Below are 17,917 nucleotides of genomic sequence, written 5' to 3'. Positions count from 1 at the left end.
TAATGGGAAAAAATATTGATTTTGATTTGTGAACTGTTTCACATTAAAGACTATCTACGTACGTTATTTAGCCAAACTGGTATTTTCAAAAGCATCTTTAAAAATGCAGTAAAGGGTGTTTTTTACGCAAACCCTATTTTCAGACTATATTGCCGAGTCAATAGAAATAACTGAAATTTATTATAAATTTTACTATTTATCTGCCTTAAAATTAACTGAGATTATTTATCTTAAAGTGACTGCCTCCAGTTTTGGGTAACAGCTAAAGATTGTATCCTTTTTTGAGTGAAAAAACTGTCAATTATAACCCATACCGTGACTGTGACCAGAGAACCTACCCACAAAGCCATAATACTCGGTACAGCGGTCATTATAGGTAATACGTTCAAAACGAGAGCCATTTAAATTTTCTCATTTTAAGGAAGATAATATTAGTTTGTGTATTATTATTTAATAGTTTTAAGGTATTTAAACTTTTACGTTGTTTTCCATTAAAGATTTAGTTCAGATCAAAAAATATCCTGGGTCTATAAAACATATATGTATTATATTTTAAAATTTAAACTCTGTTATCACCAATTCATTTATTTTACCTTTAAATCGTAGTTTTTGGAAATGGGAGAGTTGTATTTAAAGATTTATTTTTTGTATGGAAATTCAATAGATATGTCGTACATATTGTTATAAAAATAATATAGATTCTGTTGATTTCCCAATATATGACTAAACACGTGAAACTATTCAATCATTGTTATTCTAGAAGGAAAACAAAGTTAGTACCCCATATATTTAGTAAGAGAACAATACCAGCGATATGATCCAGGATATTTATTTATAGCGAAAAACCTCGTTAACCTAAAAGGTTTCAAAACAATATTCGTTTATTGATATTTTTCCATGGTAACTCGGTCTGCTACATTCTAAAGCCAGATATTTTTGATCTTTGTTTGTGAAAGTAAGGAAGAAATTTCAGGTTGAAAAATATAAATATTTATTTATTAATGCTTCTAAAAAATTAAGGATCATAGAGTTGTTGTATGCTAACCACTCGACCATCCCACCACTTTGCCTAGGGTTATTTTATCTCTATTTAATAGCATTGAGTTAGGAAATGTACCGCAAAAAATGTTGCTGAAATAAGGAAACTTCCCTCTTTATATCCATCTGTTTATGATGGTGTAATAAAATCTTTAATAACCGTGAAGTGAGAATGCTTTTGAGGCCCTAGCGTCTAATTTGTAAAACAGCGCCTTCTGAATGTGTTACTTAAAGTGTTGGTTGCACGAAATTTTAGCTATGGCTAATTAATGATTCATTAGAAAGAGCAAACATTTTATAGCAAATAGAGAAAATTTCATCAAAATCGGTTAAGTGGTTTTTCGAATTATTATAAACAGAAGTCGAAATAGAGTTTTTCGGCGAATTTCCAGACTTCTAAAATTCTTCTCGGCACCCATGACGTCAGAAAATGCGAAGCGTATCATTGGCTTATTGTCTGTAATACATTGCTTTACATCTGGGATTAAAAGCCGGTTGATTTAACAGCCAGGAAAAAGTCCTACGCAGTAGTAATTGAAATAGGCATACAAAAGCCTACGTAGTAGAAAAACGATATGAAACCGAAGGCTCCTTGTAAATTCTTCTTAAAACGTCGATTCGCACGCGCGTAAAAAATAAATTTTTTATTTCGATAATAAGCCTAATATTATGATTAAAAACCTCTGGTTTGAAAACTTCTGCAAGTAAACAGAATCCCTCCACTTCAGTTCCTTCTATTTTAGGAATAAAACTACAGCTTTGATTTGCCCCAAATTGCTCGTGCTACGGAGGAGAGAAATTCGCCGAAAATTTCAGGATTTTGGGAAGCGAAAAAGGTCAGTTTCGGACTCAAAGTTAATACACTTAGGCTTGTAAATTTGTTTCGACAATGACATTTTTGGAAAGATAACGTCCTGGGCATCAAAACAAGCCCGCATTTGTTCGTTTTTATTACTATCGATTTTTCGTGCAACCAACACTTTAAGTAACTTACAACTAAATCCAAATCGTTTAATATATTATATGTAACTTCCGGGGCCACAGTGGTAGATGCCAAGCTACTTTCTTAAGCATCAATTTTTAAAACAAATTTGTATTTCTTCGACAGAATGGTGATTTTTGATCCTGGAAACAAATTTCCTCATCCAAATAGGAATTGCTTTGAGGAAAAGAACCGTTCATTTTCTGGCCCAATTCAAATCAAGTATAGTGCTGTAAGAAATTAGCAAAACAAATTTGTTGACAATTCTAAAACGTCTGAAATTAACGTAGAGATATGAATGGGGAATATCATACGCATCTGTGAGCTTTTTAAGGCTAGACGATCTGCAAAATGTGGTAGAAAAAACGCGTTATCGTGTATATATATATTTATAGTTAGCGAGCATTATGATCGCACGAGTGGATGAGATGAAAAACGTTTCGGTTTGTGCTTCAATCGCGTCTTATAAGACTCGCGGTTTTGGTATATGTAATGACTTTTCGAACATGAGGGGGACTGGGAGGCGAGCAGTGCTAAACATTTTCTCGACACCCTTACAAAACCTTTCTATAGACATTTCTAAAAATGGTTTTATAGAATTTTCGAAGATAAATGGTGAGAAAAGTCTTTTGAATATTTAGTAAAGCTTTCATAGGTTGTCTATAGCAAATATGCTATGGTTTTAAAAATATCTTTAGAAGAGTTTAAATTGTTTCTATATATTCCATAGAAAAGTTTCTATAAAAATCTTGAAAGTTTTCTTTAGGTGATAAAGAACTGTTTCTATAAAAATGTAGAGGATTTTATTTAAACTTCTTACCGCTTTCTTCTTAATTTCTTAAGTAATATTTTCTTAAGGTCTCTTTAAAAATTAAATATAAATTTATCAGAATTTTTTCTGTTTTTCTTCAAATTTAACCTTCCAATAGAACACTATAAGACTAACAGATTTGTATACCCCCATTCACCATCTGTAGAGCTCTAAACTCTTAATTCATAGAGAATGGATAGACATTCTGTTTACAGGCATAGTCACTATCCCCAAGTATTATTTATAACAAATTTAAACCATACCCGTCTCCTTATACCGCTCATTTAATTTGCTTCGATTATGTACCTAGGCAGACAATTGCAGCTGTTTCCAATTAGTTTTCCAATTTAAATATTTTCTTTTAGTGATTCAGAGCAGTAACGTTAAGACTAATTAAATAACACTAATGTATATAAATCAATAATTGAACATGAACTACTAAAAGTTCATAAAATAACATTACTTTTGATGTGATTTAAGGCCGTATAAACACAAATATAATTTAAATTAATATCGCTAAAATATAATCAGGCAGTTAAAGAAATGAAATCGACAGTATAGGCAGTAGGTTTCATTAATTTGTAACCAAATAATATTAATGTTATTTTAGATCGCAATTAAACAACTCAAATATACGGCTACTCAAAGAGTGGCGTATACGGCAAATTAACACATGTTTTAAACCGCAACACCCGAACCTTTGAACATGTTTAGAAACTAATCTTAAAAATCTTAGACGTGTTTTCATTGTAAGCGTCAAAAGCATGATCGTTTTTAAACATGATGAATATTCGGTTGCATTTTGGTGTTTAAGAAACTGTTTAGTATCTAAACACTTTTTTTTCTGTGTAAGCAACAAAAGAGAGAGCCCAACTCTAAAAGAGTTCCTACCTGCAAATCATAAAGATTCCAAACAAAATTTACAGAGAAGCCCCACAAACATTTTAAAGTTACAACACAAATTTTATTTACAGGGCTTCCACACAAATACAAATCAATTTAAAAAATTACCCAAAAAACAACTTAGATAGCCAACACATTCCACTAAAACTGAGTGGTGCAATTAAGTGTAATTTTTGTACACATTTTTGGTACTGGATTTTATACTTCTGGTTTTAACTGTTGAATATTAACGAAAGTAAGAATAACAAATTTGTGGATAAAATCCGATTTTAAAAACATTTTTTTTAAAGCAAATAGCTGAGAAATTCCTCAACTTCAATTTAAAAATATTTTATTTTCATAACGTATTCCAAAGATCACCAACAATTTGTTTTAGTGTTCAAAAATCTCGTCTTTATATGCAAGCTCACCTCCTTCAAATAGGTGCGAGTAGAAACAGACACCTAAGTCCATTATTTAAAATATAGGTTTTTCACTTTGTAACATAAATTTCTAAGCACATAACAGTTAATTGTAGTGTTAGAAAATATTTGTGCAAATCAGTGCTTCTCCCTATACTGTTGATAGGCTCATTTGTAACATTTAACGTAAAAAATTTATAAACAAACGGGTATCGGGTTAGTAGTATAGTAAACATATCTAATTTAGGGAATTTCAGATGTTTTAGAAATAGACAACTGAAAAGTTCACAAGGTTTAACGGGAAATTTTATTTCGGGCATTTAATTCGCAGATGGTTAATACCAGGAATAAATTCAAACGTTTAATAACGAAACATATCCTGGGATTTTTTTTGCAGAGTCTACCTAACACGACGTAAGTATAACCTTTGTAGTTGAAATACGAGAAGCCTGTAGACTGAAATTTCGCAATTTATCAGGTGACTCTATTAATTATTTTATCAAAGCAAGTCACAGAAGGCTGAGGGAAGGACGTAGGGGTCAATAGGAATTTTGATTTTCGTGTGTGGATAAAACGTACCCCTTTTAAATCGAAGGAAGATTAAAATTAAAAAGAAGTTGGGAGTAGAGCTCGCTCGAGAGATCGATATTTTGAATCTAGAAGAATTAACGTAAAATCTACAATTAATTTAACTAAACGAAGTATTTTTCAAAACATTTTTCAACAATCGCATACAGGCAATCCAAAACATCAAGCTCGATCTCGGTCTCGACTTAAAGGAGAATGGTCAAGATTTAACCAGTTAGATAGCCCTATAGCCCATTAAAAACTCAAATTTATGGCAAAAACCGCATCAAAAAATATTGAGTGGTGAATTTTTAATAAAATAAAGAAATTTCGGGAAATCGAAAAGCGCGCGTCCACCGCGACACCTGGTGAGAAGTCGGTGAGACAGAAAAACAACGTAAAAGTGCGCGCTGCTGAAGACGCAAAAAATTTGTTTCGCACGTGCGGCGCGTTCCAGTTTTAAGAGATTTAAGCCTAAATTGCGCGATTTTAAAAGTTAGGATAGTTCGCAAATCGCTCATACGGGGTTAGGGGCGCTGGCGGCAGCCCCTAAGATGGCAGCGAAAATTCAAACCCAAACACCTGGCGTTATTTTTCGTTTCAACTTTTTGGGCCAAAAGCTATTTTTCCAAGACAAAAAATGGTACGTGTTAGTATATTGAACGTCTTGTTAATCTTTTGACACGGAAATAAGGCCATATTTTGGAAAAGCTTGGCCGTTCCCCTTTAAACTGGCCTTAATAATTATAGCAAAATGTAGACACTTATTCATTAATATCCGATATGCCTGACAAGGAGACATCCCGAAGTGTAACCCACCAATTTTGTTCAAACTGAGGGGATTGGTAGACCTTCATGTAACTTGAAAAATCCTAAAGGGAATTTATTCAATGGGCAACCGTTTTGCCATGGCAACGAAAAATGTTTTTGACAACAACAAATTTTCTCATTGAAAATAACATGGGATTCTGACCGATTTCAAAATTTCGAAAATGCTGAAAATAGAAAAAAAATATATAAAAATTGACAAAAAAACATCAAAATTGATCAACTTTTGATCAATTTGAGGTCAAAATCCCATGTTATTTTCAAGGGGAAAATTTTATATTTTGTGTTGTCAAAAACATCTTTCGTTGCCATGGCGAAATGGTTGCCCATTGAATAAATTCCCTTTAGGATTTTTCATGATACATGAAGGTCTACCAACCCCCCGAGTTTGAACAAAATCGGTGGGTTACACTTCGGGATGTCTCCTTGTGAGTTTAATGAACAGATTTGCTTCGTCTTTCTTGTCCTAAAATTATTTATTCAATATTTATATTTAAGATTAATTCCCGTAAAGACGAAAGGTATAAAAGCGGAAGAAGCTTCGCGATATATCGCCTGCGGAGTAAGTATTCTACGCTCATTTCCTAATTGGTAATTTTGAACGCAGATTTTGACCCTGAGGTGAGAAAGGGGGCGAGATTTATATAGTTACACATATACAAATAGAATTGCGAAAGATTTTCTGAAAATAGTAACTTTGAAAAGTTAAACATTTATTACTTTTTAAGGGTTTTGATTCTGGAGTAGTCTAGAAGTTTGGTTTACTTTGTGATTCGACTAAATGAGGCGAAAATGTCGCGAATTTAATTTTGCGAACAATATTATGCTTATCAAGGAATGAAAACGTTTTTTTTTTACGATTCTTCGGTAATATACAGAAAATTTTTTGGAAAAAAGGCCTCGGTAATTTTCCGGAAAAGTTTCTGAGGCTTTTTTTTCAGAAAATTTCCATAGTTCAGTAGGTAGTAACTAAGGCATGACCCTGCCTCCTAAATAACGTTAAAATTTATCTAACCCACTTAAAATTATTTGTCTCAATTGATAATTCTGAATTTTAAAAAAAATTGAAAATCATATATTATCTAAAGTGCAACTCTATCGTAAAATAATTAAGTTTTCCCGTAAAATATTTATTAGTATTTTCGACATTGACTGGGATCTATAGTAAAATGAACTTGTTTGCAGATAATAGATGTCAACACTGCAAGTGTTTATACCGATGTATTGGAAAAAGCCTTGACGAGAGATGGCGTTCGAGTCACTCAGTCATTCGATTCGGTGGACCAACGCATCTACAGCTGTTTGGATGGGCTAAGCGAAAAAGAGAATGTCTTGCTCCCGCATCAGGCTCTGGGCAAATTAAACTGGACTCTGTTGCTTCTGTCCTTCCTTCTTGTGACGCTCTTCACGGCCACCACCTTCAAAGGCATCTTTTACAAGAATCGACGAACCACCATCTTGAGAACCATGTTGGAATGCGCCTTCTTCTTCCTTTCGTACCTTTTGCAAAATCGTTTACGTATCGTTTCAATTAGTTATGGGTCCACTTGCGCAGTTTTCATTTGCGCAGTTTCCATTTGCGCACTTCCCACTTCCGCAGTTTTCGTTTGAGCACGTTCCCAATTGCGCGTTTCCCATTTGCGGAATTGCTATTTGCGCAGTTTCCCGCTTGCGCGGTTTTCTCGTTTGCGCAGTTTCCCGTTTGCACGAAGATTTATTCCCAACAAAATAATTCAACAACCGATATGTCAACTTCAAACAACTTTAAATTATTGGTATGGACAGCGCGACCGGTAATTAAAAATACACCAGCAGCACAGTTGGATGGTAAAGAAGGTTACGTTAAAAATAAACTACCTGAAAAAATCTTATTTCAAGGAAAATTGCTTAATATAGAATACTCAGGTCGTGAGAAGCCGCGGAATAGAAAAACCAGCGCAAATGGAAAACAGCCCCATTGGGAAACCGCGCACATGGAAAATCTGCGCCAGTGGAAAACCACGCAACTGACAAACCTGCGCAAATGATAAACCGCGCAAATGGAAAATATCTGCGCAAATGGAAAACTGCGGAAATGGGATACTGCGCAAATGGAAAACCGCCCCATTGGGAAACCACGCAAATGACAAACCTGCGCAAATGAAAAACCGCGCAAATGATAAACCGTGCAAATGGAAAATATCTGCGCAAGTGGAAAACTGCGCAAGTGGAAAACGCGCTAATGGAAAACTGCGGAAATGGGATACTGCGGAAATGGGATACTGCGCAAATGGAAAACCGCCCCATTGGGAAACCACGCAAATGACAAACCTGCGCAAATGAAAAACCGCGCAAATGAAAACCGCGCAAATGGAAAATATCTGCGCAAGTGGAAAACTGCGCAAATGAAAAACGCGCTAATGGAAAACTGCGCAAATGGGATACTGCGCAAATGGAAAACCGCGAAATTGCATTTGCGGAAATGGGAACTGCGCAATTGGCCCATTACCTTTCAATCATCCTTTTGCAGAATTATTATGTTCGAACTTCGGTTTATATAGTCATGGCCGTTTGGGCGTTAAGTGATGCAAGAAATTCCGTTGTGAACGTCAACGCAATAACGTTGAAGGAAAATTATACTTTTTTCAAGGGCAATTTAAAATACAATTTATGCAATAGCCATATTTTATCAAAATATAGTTGTAGCGCAGGTTATCAAACAAGCGGAATCACAAGATTTAAGCTTTAAACTGTAAATATTTGGTTTTTAATTTAAGTTTAGAAGAATACTCGTTTCGATAAAATATCTTGAAATTCATTGGCCCCTCAAGAGGCTTTTCTTTTTAAACTTTGTCACTTTTTTATCTTTAAGGTTTTAGCAGGTCGTGTGACCGCAACCACAGATAAGTTGCGTTGCTTCGCGCACAGAAGACTTTAGACTTTTCATACAATAAGAACAGTTTTACGCCAAATCATAAGCAAAGTGATTAGTGAGACGGCAAAAATGTATCACCTAATAAACACAATATCTACCTACTATGAATTTATTAATTAAAATGTTAAAATTTGAACGTTAAACCGGTTAGCGTGGATTACATTGGAAACTTTAAACATTGAACCACGCAATTTGTAACAATTTGAACATAAATATTTTATCAGAAAATCGACTAACTTTAACCAAAAATCACTTAAGCTTGAACCAATGATCAACTAAACATGGAACTCTAACCAGTGATCAATAAAGTGTAAACGTTTTAGGACATTTTATAATCTGCGTTGTTTGGAAGGACATCGATTTGGGCCAGAATCGTATACGCTTGGCAAGTCAATATATTGATAAAATTGGCGAATAAGTAGATAAGTCCATAATGAAAAGGGATAAAAAAGATAAACCCTAAACAAATTTGAAGAAATTTAAAAACTTACTAATAGCTCGAACCGATAGGTGTTCGAGCAAACAAAAACGCGAAACTCGGACCAAATAGATCTTCGAGAGAAAATTAAATTAAATAAAATAGCCGGAATATCCAACGGTAGACCGGTTTCGTCATATTTGGGACTCGTCAGTACCGTGCGGCAAGGCTGGCTCGCGACTATTGCACCGAAAAGAGAAAATAAGCCTTAACATTAAAAGTTTTAAAACGAGTGCGAAGCAACAGAGAGCCGAATAGGGGGAGAAAGGTGGAGAATAGTATATACGAAATGTATGTCAATATATTACCTGTGAATCTTAGTAGCTTGCACACTCGCGTGTAATTTTCGGAACCGGGGAGCTTTGGTCAAAAGCGTGGACAGTTGGATTACCTCTGTTAATTTATTTTTCTAGATGTGCATTAACTTTTGGTTATTGGTTTTTTTTTAATTTTTTTCTTCCCAAAATCCTGCTTACCTACATCAGATTGTCAGTCTAACTTCGTAATTTATTTTTCATTAGCTACTAACGACAATTTGAGTAAACGATTGTCTTGGAGATTGTTGCTGTCCAGCTGGTTAATTGGAGCCTCGTTCCTTCTCAACAGAATCTACTTGTGCAATCTGAAGGGAGAAATCGCTACTGCGAAATTTGACTGCATTAACACTTTCGAAGATATAATCGCTAGATCAGATATTAAATCAATTAATATCGCACAAAATGTACATTTTGATCTTACGGTAAGTACATTTTTCGAAATCTATACTAGAAAGCCAAGTGAGACTGAAGATTCGCATGCGTTTTTTGGCCATTGTGTTGATTTAATTTAATTTATTTTTATTTGTATTATCATTTTCTCAAGGCTTATTCACAAATGAAGTCAGGCGCTTCAACGTTTAGCTACAAAGTTGGAAAAAAAAACATTTACATTTAGTTGTATTATATTATTATTTCTATATATTAAACTTATTATTTACCATGGTGAATATTAGTAGAAATTATGTTTAATTCAGAGAAAACGGCATGGTATTAGAAGATAAAACATATTTTATACAAGACGTTTCGAGCCGAGGCTCTTCTTCAGTCGTTCGTTAGTTTTAATTTGATTTAAAATTTTACCACGCGCCATATTCAAGTTCTAATATCACGCGAGCAGAAGGTCAGCGTGTTAAAAAATAAACAAAAGTTTTACTGATTTTAACAATTTACGTGTGTAATAGAATCAATGTAACCGATAAATCCAAAGTATATGTAAGTCAGTGTGAATTATTAAAATATAAATATAAAATAAAATAAAATTTTAAATCACAATATTACCCCAATTAGTTACTTCTTGACATCCTTTATCTAAATTTAAATTACCTAGTTTACGAATATACAATCCTTCATAGAATTTTCTTTTGTACCAATTGGTTTCCCGTTTTAAAATTTTGTAATCATCCCATTTAATAGAGTGGTTTAACGTAGACCAAATATGTTTTGAAATTCCGTTATTCATATCGCCCTTAGCCACGCAGGATTTATGTTCACGTATCCTGTCTAAAATGGAACGTTTTGTTTCACCAATATACGTTTTTCCACATGAGCAAGGGATTTCATAAATAACGCCTCGAATGGCGGAATCTTCTATTTTAGGTTTTAAATGAGAAATTTGATTTTTTAGTATATTAGTGGTTTTTGATACTAAGTTTATTTTATAATTTTTCAAAATACGTTTAAGTTTCTCTGTGGTTTTAGGTATATAGGGTAAAACTAAAACCTCCTCTTTAGGTTTACTTTTCATATCAGAAGGCATGCTGATTAAGTTTCTGTCAAATATGGTTTCTATAAGTGTTTTTGGATAATCTGATTCAATTAACTGATTTTTAATTTTTAATTTATCCGCAATTGGGTTATCAGATATGGATTCAATATGGTGTTTTAAACCTTTTACGACTGATGTTTTTACATGGTTGGGGTGGTTTGAATTAAAGTTTAAAAAGGTTTTTGAATGAGTAGGCTTTTGGAATAATGAAAAGGTTAGTTTACCATTAACATTTTTAATAAATAGGTCTAAAAAAGGAATTTCGTGGTTAACTTCTAGTTCAAGAGTGAAGTGAATAGAGTTATGTAAATTATTTAAATCATTGTGAAAAGTCGTTAATGAATCCAAGTCTCCCTTCCATACAAAAAATATATCATCCATAAAACGAAGCCAGCAAGCCAAATGATTTTTGTCCATGTCCGACCCAAAAATGGTATCCTCTAGATTTTCCACGAAGAGATTTGCTATAACCGGTGATAATGGATTCCCCATTGCTAGGCCGTCTTTTTGTTTATAAATTTGGGAATTAAAGTCAAAATAAGTACTATTTAAACATAATTCCGAAAGCTTAAGAATTGTATTGATTTTAAGAGGAGATCTTTGTAATAAATTAGGGTCATTTCTCAATTTAGATTCCAATAATTTAAGGGCTTCATTTATAGGGATACTACCATACATATCGGTTATATCAAAACTCCCTATAATCACCAACCTTTCTAATCGACAATTGACAACCGGCGAAACTTCGCTACTAGAAAAGGGTCTTAACTTCAAACCAACACAAACCATTCCCAATATCAATGATATCTATGCTACAACTGAAAATTTCTTACGCACTTCAAAACAATCCGATCAAGATAAACAGGAAATAAGGAGTCTAATCAAAAATTCGTTCAAACACGAGAAACAAGTGAAAAACTTAACTCCATCAAATCTAAACAAAATTGAAAGAACAGCTCTCAAATTCTTTAAAGAAAATAAGGACATTATTGTTTTAGAAGCGGATAAGGGTAAAAAAGTAGTTGTTATGGATAGACTTGATTATGTTCACAAGATGGCTGAGTCTTTAGATAAGAACAATTACTTAAAGCTAAAAAATGACTGTACTCAGGACATTGATAGGAAACTTAGGATTATTATAAATCAAGCGGTGAAATCAAAAGAAATTACGGAAAAGGAGAGATTTAGATTCTATAATGACAATGTTCAGACCCCTCATATTTATGGAAAACCCAAAATTCATAAGCCGAATAACCCACTACGAACTATAGTAGCTTCATATGGAAACCCAACGTACAACACGGGAAAAATTTTATGTAATATAATTTCCCCTTTAATTGGAAACAATATTTCTTGTTTAAAAAACTCTGAAGATTGTATTAAAAAACTAAAATCCCATTGCCCTGTCTTATCCCGGAATGACGTCTTAGGGAGTTTTGATATAACCGATATGTATGGTAGTATCCCTATAAATGAAGCCCTTAAATTATTGGAATCTAAATTGAGAAATGACCCTAATTTATTACAAAGATCTCCTCTTAAAATCAATACAATTCTTAAGCTTTCGGAATTATGTTTAAATAGTACTTATTTTGACTTTAATTCCCAAATTTATAAACAAAAAGACGGCCTAGCAATGGGGAATCCATTATCACCGGTTATAGCAAATCTCTTCGTGGAAAATCTAGAGGATACCATTTTTGGGTCGGACATGGACAAAAATTATTTGGCTTGCTGGCTTCGTTTTATGGATGATATATTTTTTGTATGGAAGGGAGACTTGGATTCATTAACGACTTTTCACAATGATTTAAATAATTTACATAACTCTATTCACTTCACTCTTGAACTAGAAGTTAACCACGAAATTCCTTTTTTAGACCTATTTATTAAAAATGTTAATGGTAAACTAACCTTTTCATTATTCCAAAAGCCTACTCATTCAAAAACCTTTTTAAACGTTAATTCAAACCACCCCAACCATGTAAAAACATCAGTCGTAAAAGGTTTAAAACACCATATTGAATCCATATCTGATAACCCAATTGCGGATAAATTAAAAATTAAAAATCAGTTAATTGAATCAGATTATCCAAAAACACTTATAGAAACCATATTTGACAGAAACTTAATCAGCATGCCTTCTGATATGAAAAGTAAACCTAAAGAGGAGGTTTTAGTTTTACCCTATATACCTAAAACCACAGAGAAACTTAAACGTATTTTGAAAAATTATAAAATAAACTTAGTATCAAAAACCACTAATATACTAAAAAATCAAATTTCTCATTTAAAACCTAAAATAGAAGATTCCGCCATTCGAGGCGTTATTTATGAAATCCCTTGCTCATGTGGAAAAACGTATATTGGTGAAACAAAACGTTCCATTTTAGACAGGATACGTGAACATAAATCCTGCGTGGCTAAGGGCGATATGAATAACGGAATTTCAAAACATATTTGGTCTACGTTAAACCACTCTATTAAATGGGATGATTACAAAATTTTAAAACGGGAAACCAATTGGTACAAAAGAAAATTCTATGAAGGATTGTATATTCGTAAACTAGGTAATTTAAATTTAGATAAAGGATGTCAAGAAGTAACTAATTGGGGTAATATTGTGATTTAAAATTTTATTTTATTTTATATTTATATTTTAATAATTCACACTGACTTACATATACTTTGGATTTATCGGTTACATTGATTCTATTACACACGTAAATTGTTAAAATCAGTAAAACTTTTGTTTATTTTTTAACACGCTGACCTTCTGCTCGCGTGATATTAGAACTTGAATATGGCGCGTGGTAAAATTTTAAATCAAATTAAAACTAACGAACGACTGAAGAAGAGCCTCGGCTCGAAACGTCTTGTATAAAATATGTTTTATCTTCTAATACCATGCCGTTTTCTCTGAATTAAACATAATTTCTATTATTATTTCTGTTTCGATAACGACGGCACACATTCGTATTTTGTTTTTTAAATATCAAACCTATGAAAGGCATTTTTTTTAAAGTTTCCTTTTCTAAATTTTAATAATCGAGTAAATCGCAATTTAACAGACGCAAGCATCTCCGAAAATTTTGGAGTTATTTCGAAGAAGGAAATCAAAGAAAGCTTTCATCGATTCTAGGTCTGTCGTATCTCGTGATTCGGTTTACCTGGCCCCCAATAAAATCTTTCAAAGACTTGGAGACCGCATCAACACATGTCTCGAGTTTTTTCAGGGTCAAAAGGGATACTTTGCACGAAACCATCACTTGTTTTTATCCCCTCATCTACCACCGTTAATTCGTCTCAAAGCGCAAGATTTGTGAGTATATTTTATTAAATTACAGGAAGAAAATTAGCCGAAATTATGCAACAGAACCATTTAAATTTTGAAGTTGTGGCAACAGAATCACGTATTTTGGGAAGCGGGAAGATACCTATATGTATATGATAGGAGGTACTTAAATTTGATACCGAATTTTCCATACGACTCTCTAAACCTCTAAATGCCCTTCTTTCTACTCTAGATATTTTTTCAACTTGTTTTCGAAATGAATTTTTAAGATTGCTTTGTGTAAAAATGGAACCAGATGGCGAAAACGCTATCCGTCCAAGTAAATTTACATAATTTTTTTCCCTTATTTTGTACTTTGATAATTTAAAATATAATGTTGACCTCAATCTAAAACTTCGTTCACATAATAAAAATTTCGTGCACAGTGTGAAAACGGAAGTTTAGTCAAATTTCGTTGCTGCAACATAAATTTTCGTTTTTAATATTCAGCTACTTATACGGCTTTGCCCCAGACAATTAATATAAGTAGATAATAGGGCTTCTTACGATTATCTGAATAAGTTAAACTGATTACTATATCTCATATCAGATATATTTCCAATAAATAACCAGATTTCTCTGGCTACCTGTACCCTTTTTCATCTACTCGCGGCTATCGGGTTTTTTATTTGGTTTCGGTAACCGACGAGACCACAGATATACTAAGAAGTTTTTATTCTCAGATAAGTGCGTAGATATCGGTCTTCATGTTGTCTACCTTTAGACATCTAGTTAAATGTTTTTTATACTTCAAAATTTTTGTATCGCAACAAAAAATATAGATACACTAAAATAGTATATCCGCAGTTATCGCGGATTAAAGATTCAATTTAAAAAGTAGATCAACCCGTGAAAATCATTTAGGTTTGTCTGAAGACAAGCGCAAAGCGTATCCGCGTACTGCCGTTAGAGTAAAAAAATATGTTATCCGCTAAAGGTATCGGATTAAAAATAATCCAGTTAATCTGAGAAAACAACAGATACCAGATCACCGTTAGAAGCCCTAATAGAAAATACGCCAGTTGGCTTTAACTTTTACTTCTTAACAATTTTTAAAAATGCTATCTTTAATTTTCAGTGTTTTTCATGTGGTGGAGCACAAATTGACACGGTCAATGGAGCCCCGACGTACATATTTCTCTTCGGGTCCAAACATTCTTCCAAAAACAATTCAAATGGATTATTTGATGTCGATCTTTTATTTGTGGATCTGCGGATTGGGCATTTCCATCGTCGTCATGTTGCTCGAAATAGCTCAATACAGGTTGTCAACACGGCGCAAAACCAACAAATGGAAAAAGATAAACTCGGTTCTAAAATTCACTATCGGGCAGCGGCACCTATTTCAGTAAAATCTTAATACATTTTGAACATACCTTAAAATATCGCGAATTTCTAGATTAAATGGTTGTATGAGATAAAAATGATTATTTGAAATTCAAAATCAGTGTAAACCTGAGAGTAAAGGAGACATTCACTATGGATATTTATGTCGTACAGTTTCTGGAAATATGTCCTTTTAAATACCTTTGAAACAACGATCGAAAGATCACTCTAGTGGAATCATTTTCAAAATCAATCTTTAATCTCACTCTACAATTTCTAAAACTATAGATCAGCAATTTTGGGAATTTTCGGCCTAGAATGGACAGTTATAAATGGATAAATATTCAGTAAATTATTTTCTCTTTTTTTCTGATTTACAAAAATATAAATAAACCTGGAGTAAAAACAATTAATTTATTCTCACAAAATTTGTAGAATTTCAAGAAAACTATACTAATAAAGTTTGAAAATTACTTATCTAACTAGCTCTTGCCAAACCAAGTACTGATGCTACTTACGGTTGATTATCACCATTAAAAAAGTGACAGCTTTAGTTTTGTTCCTGGAGATAGTTTTCCGCACCTCACCAAATCTATTGTATTATGATTGATTGTTTGTTTTGCTATTTATATTTACGTTACGGCTAACTTTAAAAATAGTTTTAGATTATTCTTTAAAAAAATATGATTAATTTATTTTTTTCATTAGAAATGTCAGTGTTATGCCTAACATAGAGACATAGCAAGTGATATATAAGCTTTCAAAGAAGAATAGCTTTTCTCTCTATTAATAAGAATCAATATTTCAAAAATGTATTAAACATAGTAAAACTTGTTAAGAGAGGGATGTTACCAAATACCAGTTCTGTCAAATTACCTAAAATTGTTGACGTCCGTTTTAAACATCTGCTTAAAACTATCGTTTATCTTTTCACAGCTGAATAAAATTTTCACCGTATTAGACAACATCTAAAACTTAGTTAGCTTACAAAGCAAGAACGAACGAGATTGAAGATAGCGACATTGGTTTCGCAATGCTTAAACCTTAAACTCTAGGAAAATGTTAAAAAAATCTAAATGAAATACAACTTAAGACTAACTAACAGTTTAGAACTTAAATTAATAATTTATTAATTGTTAATTGATAATAATACATAATTCTTAATTATTTTCGATTGATCAGATTACAAAGCTATCACTTTAGATTTGCATCCAAATTCAAATGTTTGGTAAGATCAAAATGATATTAATACTGAGAACGTTCTTGCAAAGCCGTTTACAAAGATGTTCTACCTGGGCCAGACTGGAAACCGCCTTTTAAATTGAAACAGTAACGCCATCCGTCGGGAATTTCACTTGAAATATGTTTAATGAGTTTGTAAAGAAGCCCAAAGTGTGGTGCCCCTGGTTGAATTTGAAAATGATAAACATAATCTCATAACAGAAATCAACTTGAATCGAATTTTACTTCTACGAAAACGAATTGTCAGGATAATATCTCGTGCAAAATTTCTAGATCATTCAGAACCACTGTTTAATGCACTCCACCTACTAAATATTCACCAGATTTATGACTTTTGCTGTTTATTATATATATTTAAGTTTTTGACGATGTACGATTGTAATATCTTTCCTCTAAATAATGCTTCATTAACCTATACTAGACGAAGTAATTTATTAAAACTCCCAAAAGTTAATACGGCAAAAAAATTAAAATCTATTTTTGTAAGGGAGTAAGACAATTTAACTATTGTATTAACGTAGAGATAAAAACTTTAAACCAATTTAAAAGGCTAGCGAAGGATTATGTAAAGAGTAAAATTTAACTTAACTTTAAACATTAAAATCTAATAACCTTTAATTTTTTAAAAAAAATTTCTGTCTGTGGTTATATGGCCTAAAAGTCATTTATGACTTGGCCATTACAATCTGTACAATTTAAACACACTTGCAAAATAAACTAAATTATTATTATTATTATTATTATTATTATTATTATTTTTCAGTTTATGACGTCTTTTATTTCAAGTTGAGTATTTTTAACATTGGAGGAAAGACATGAAAAAGTATTTTTTAACAGCGATGGAATACAAAAAGGAAATGTTTCTTTTGAAACATCATAGGCAATACAGAGATTTTAAACTCTTAATATTGGAGGAGATATACAGAGGAGTATTTCTTTTTTTCACATAGAAGTTTTGGCTCTTTTCTCTTTACAAACAATTATTATCATTTTTTTTTTCTTTTACAAGGGTTTAAGTAGGTTAACCGGATAATATTGTTAATATTTATTTTTTCATATTTGGCAAGGGGTGATACTAACCCCTTAAACAGTGTGATTAACTATCCGGGGTCAATTTCGCAAAAGTCCATTTTTGCGAGTACGTTAAAGCAATTTTTTATATTTAGGTTGCTCTTGTGAAATTCTGTTTTTATACATTGGTCCAATTTAATTTTGAATCTTAATGCTGAAAAGTAAATTAAGGTGGTTTATACTAGGGCAAAAATGCCACAACGGTGAGAGTCGACGCAA

General features: G+C 32.6%; 1 protein-coding gene across 1 annotated transcript; it reads left to right on the top strand.

The window, feature by feature from the left end:
- Nucleotides 1–301: 301 nt before the first annotated feature.
- On the top strand, nucleotides 302–15,465 carry LOC149927836 (uncharacterized). The gene is made up of 8 exons (XM_090158766.1): nucleotides 302–376; nucleotides 2,147–2,252; nucleotides 4,467–4,549; nucleotides 6,029–6,092; nucleotides 6,716–7,043; nucleotides 9,444–9,661; nucleotides 13,797–14,047; nucleotides 15,138–15,465. Exons 2-8 carry the CDS (start codon nucleotides 2,148–2,150, stop codon nucleotides 15,409–15,411), a joined length of 1,323 nt encoding a protein of 440 aa, XP_090014892.1. The 5' UTR covers nucleotides 302–376; nucleotide 2,147; the 3' UTR covers nucleotides 15,412–15,465.
- The last annotated feature ends 2,452 nt before the right edge of the window (nucleotides 15,466–17,917 follow it).

The sequence above is a fragment of the Leiobunum rupestre genome, chromosome 9, assembly GCF_980474605.1.
Source record: "Leiobunum rupestre chromosome 9, qqLeiRupe1.1.hap1, whole genome shotgun sequence".
In the NCBI taxonomy this organism is placed as follows: Eukaryota; Metazoa; Arthropoda; class Arachnida; order Opiliones; family Sclerosomatidae; genus Leiobunum; species Leiobunum rupestre.
The sequence above is the reverse complement of the archived record's forward strand: the minus strand, read 5'-3'. Positions and strand labels throughout refer to the sequence as shown.

Excerpts from the sequence above, each read along its gene's own strand:
- LOC149927836 (XM_090158766.1), top strand. The coding sequence starts at position 2,148 with ATGGTGATTTTTGATCCTGGAAACAAATTTCCTCATCCAAATAGGAAT. Across the intron at positions 4,550-6,028 it reads CAGAGTCTACCTAACACGAC|ATTAATTCCCGTAAAGACGA; the intron begins GTAAGTATAACC and ends TTTATATTTAAG. Across the intron at positions 6,093-6,715 it reads CGCGATATATCGCCTGCGGA|ATAATAGATGTCAACACTGC; the intron begins GTAAGTATTCTA and ends ACTTGTTTGCAG.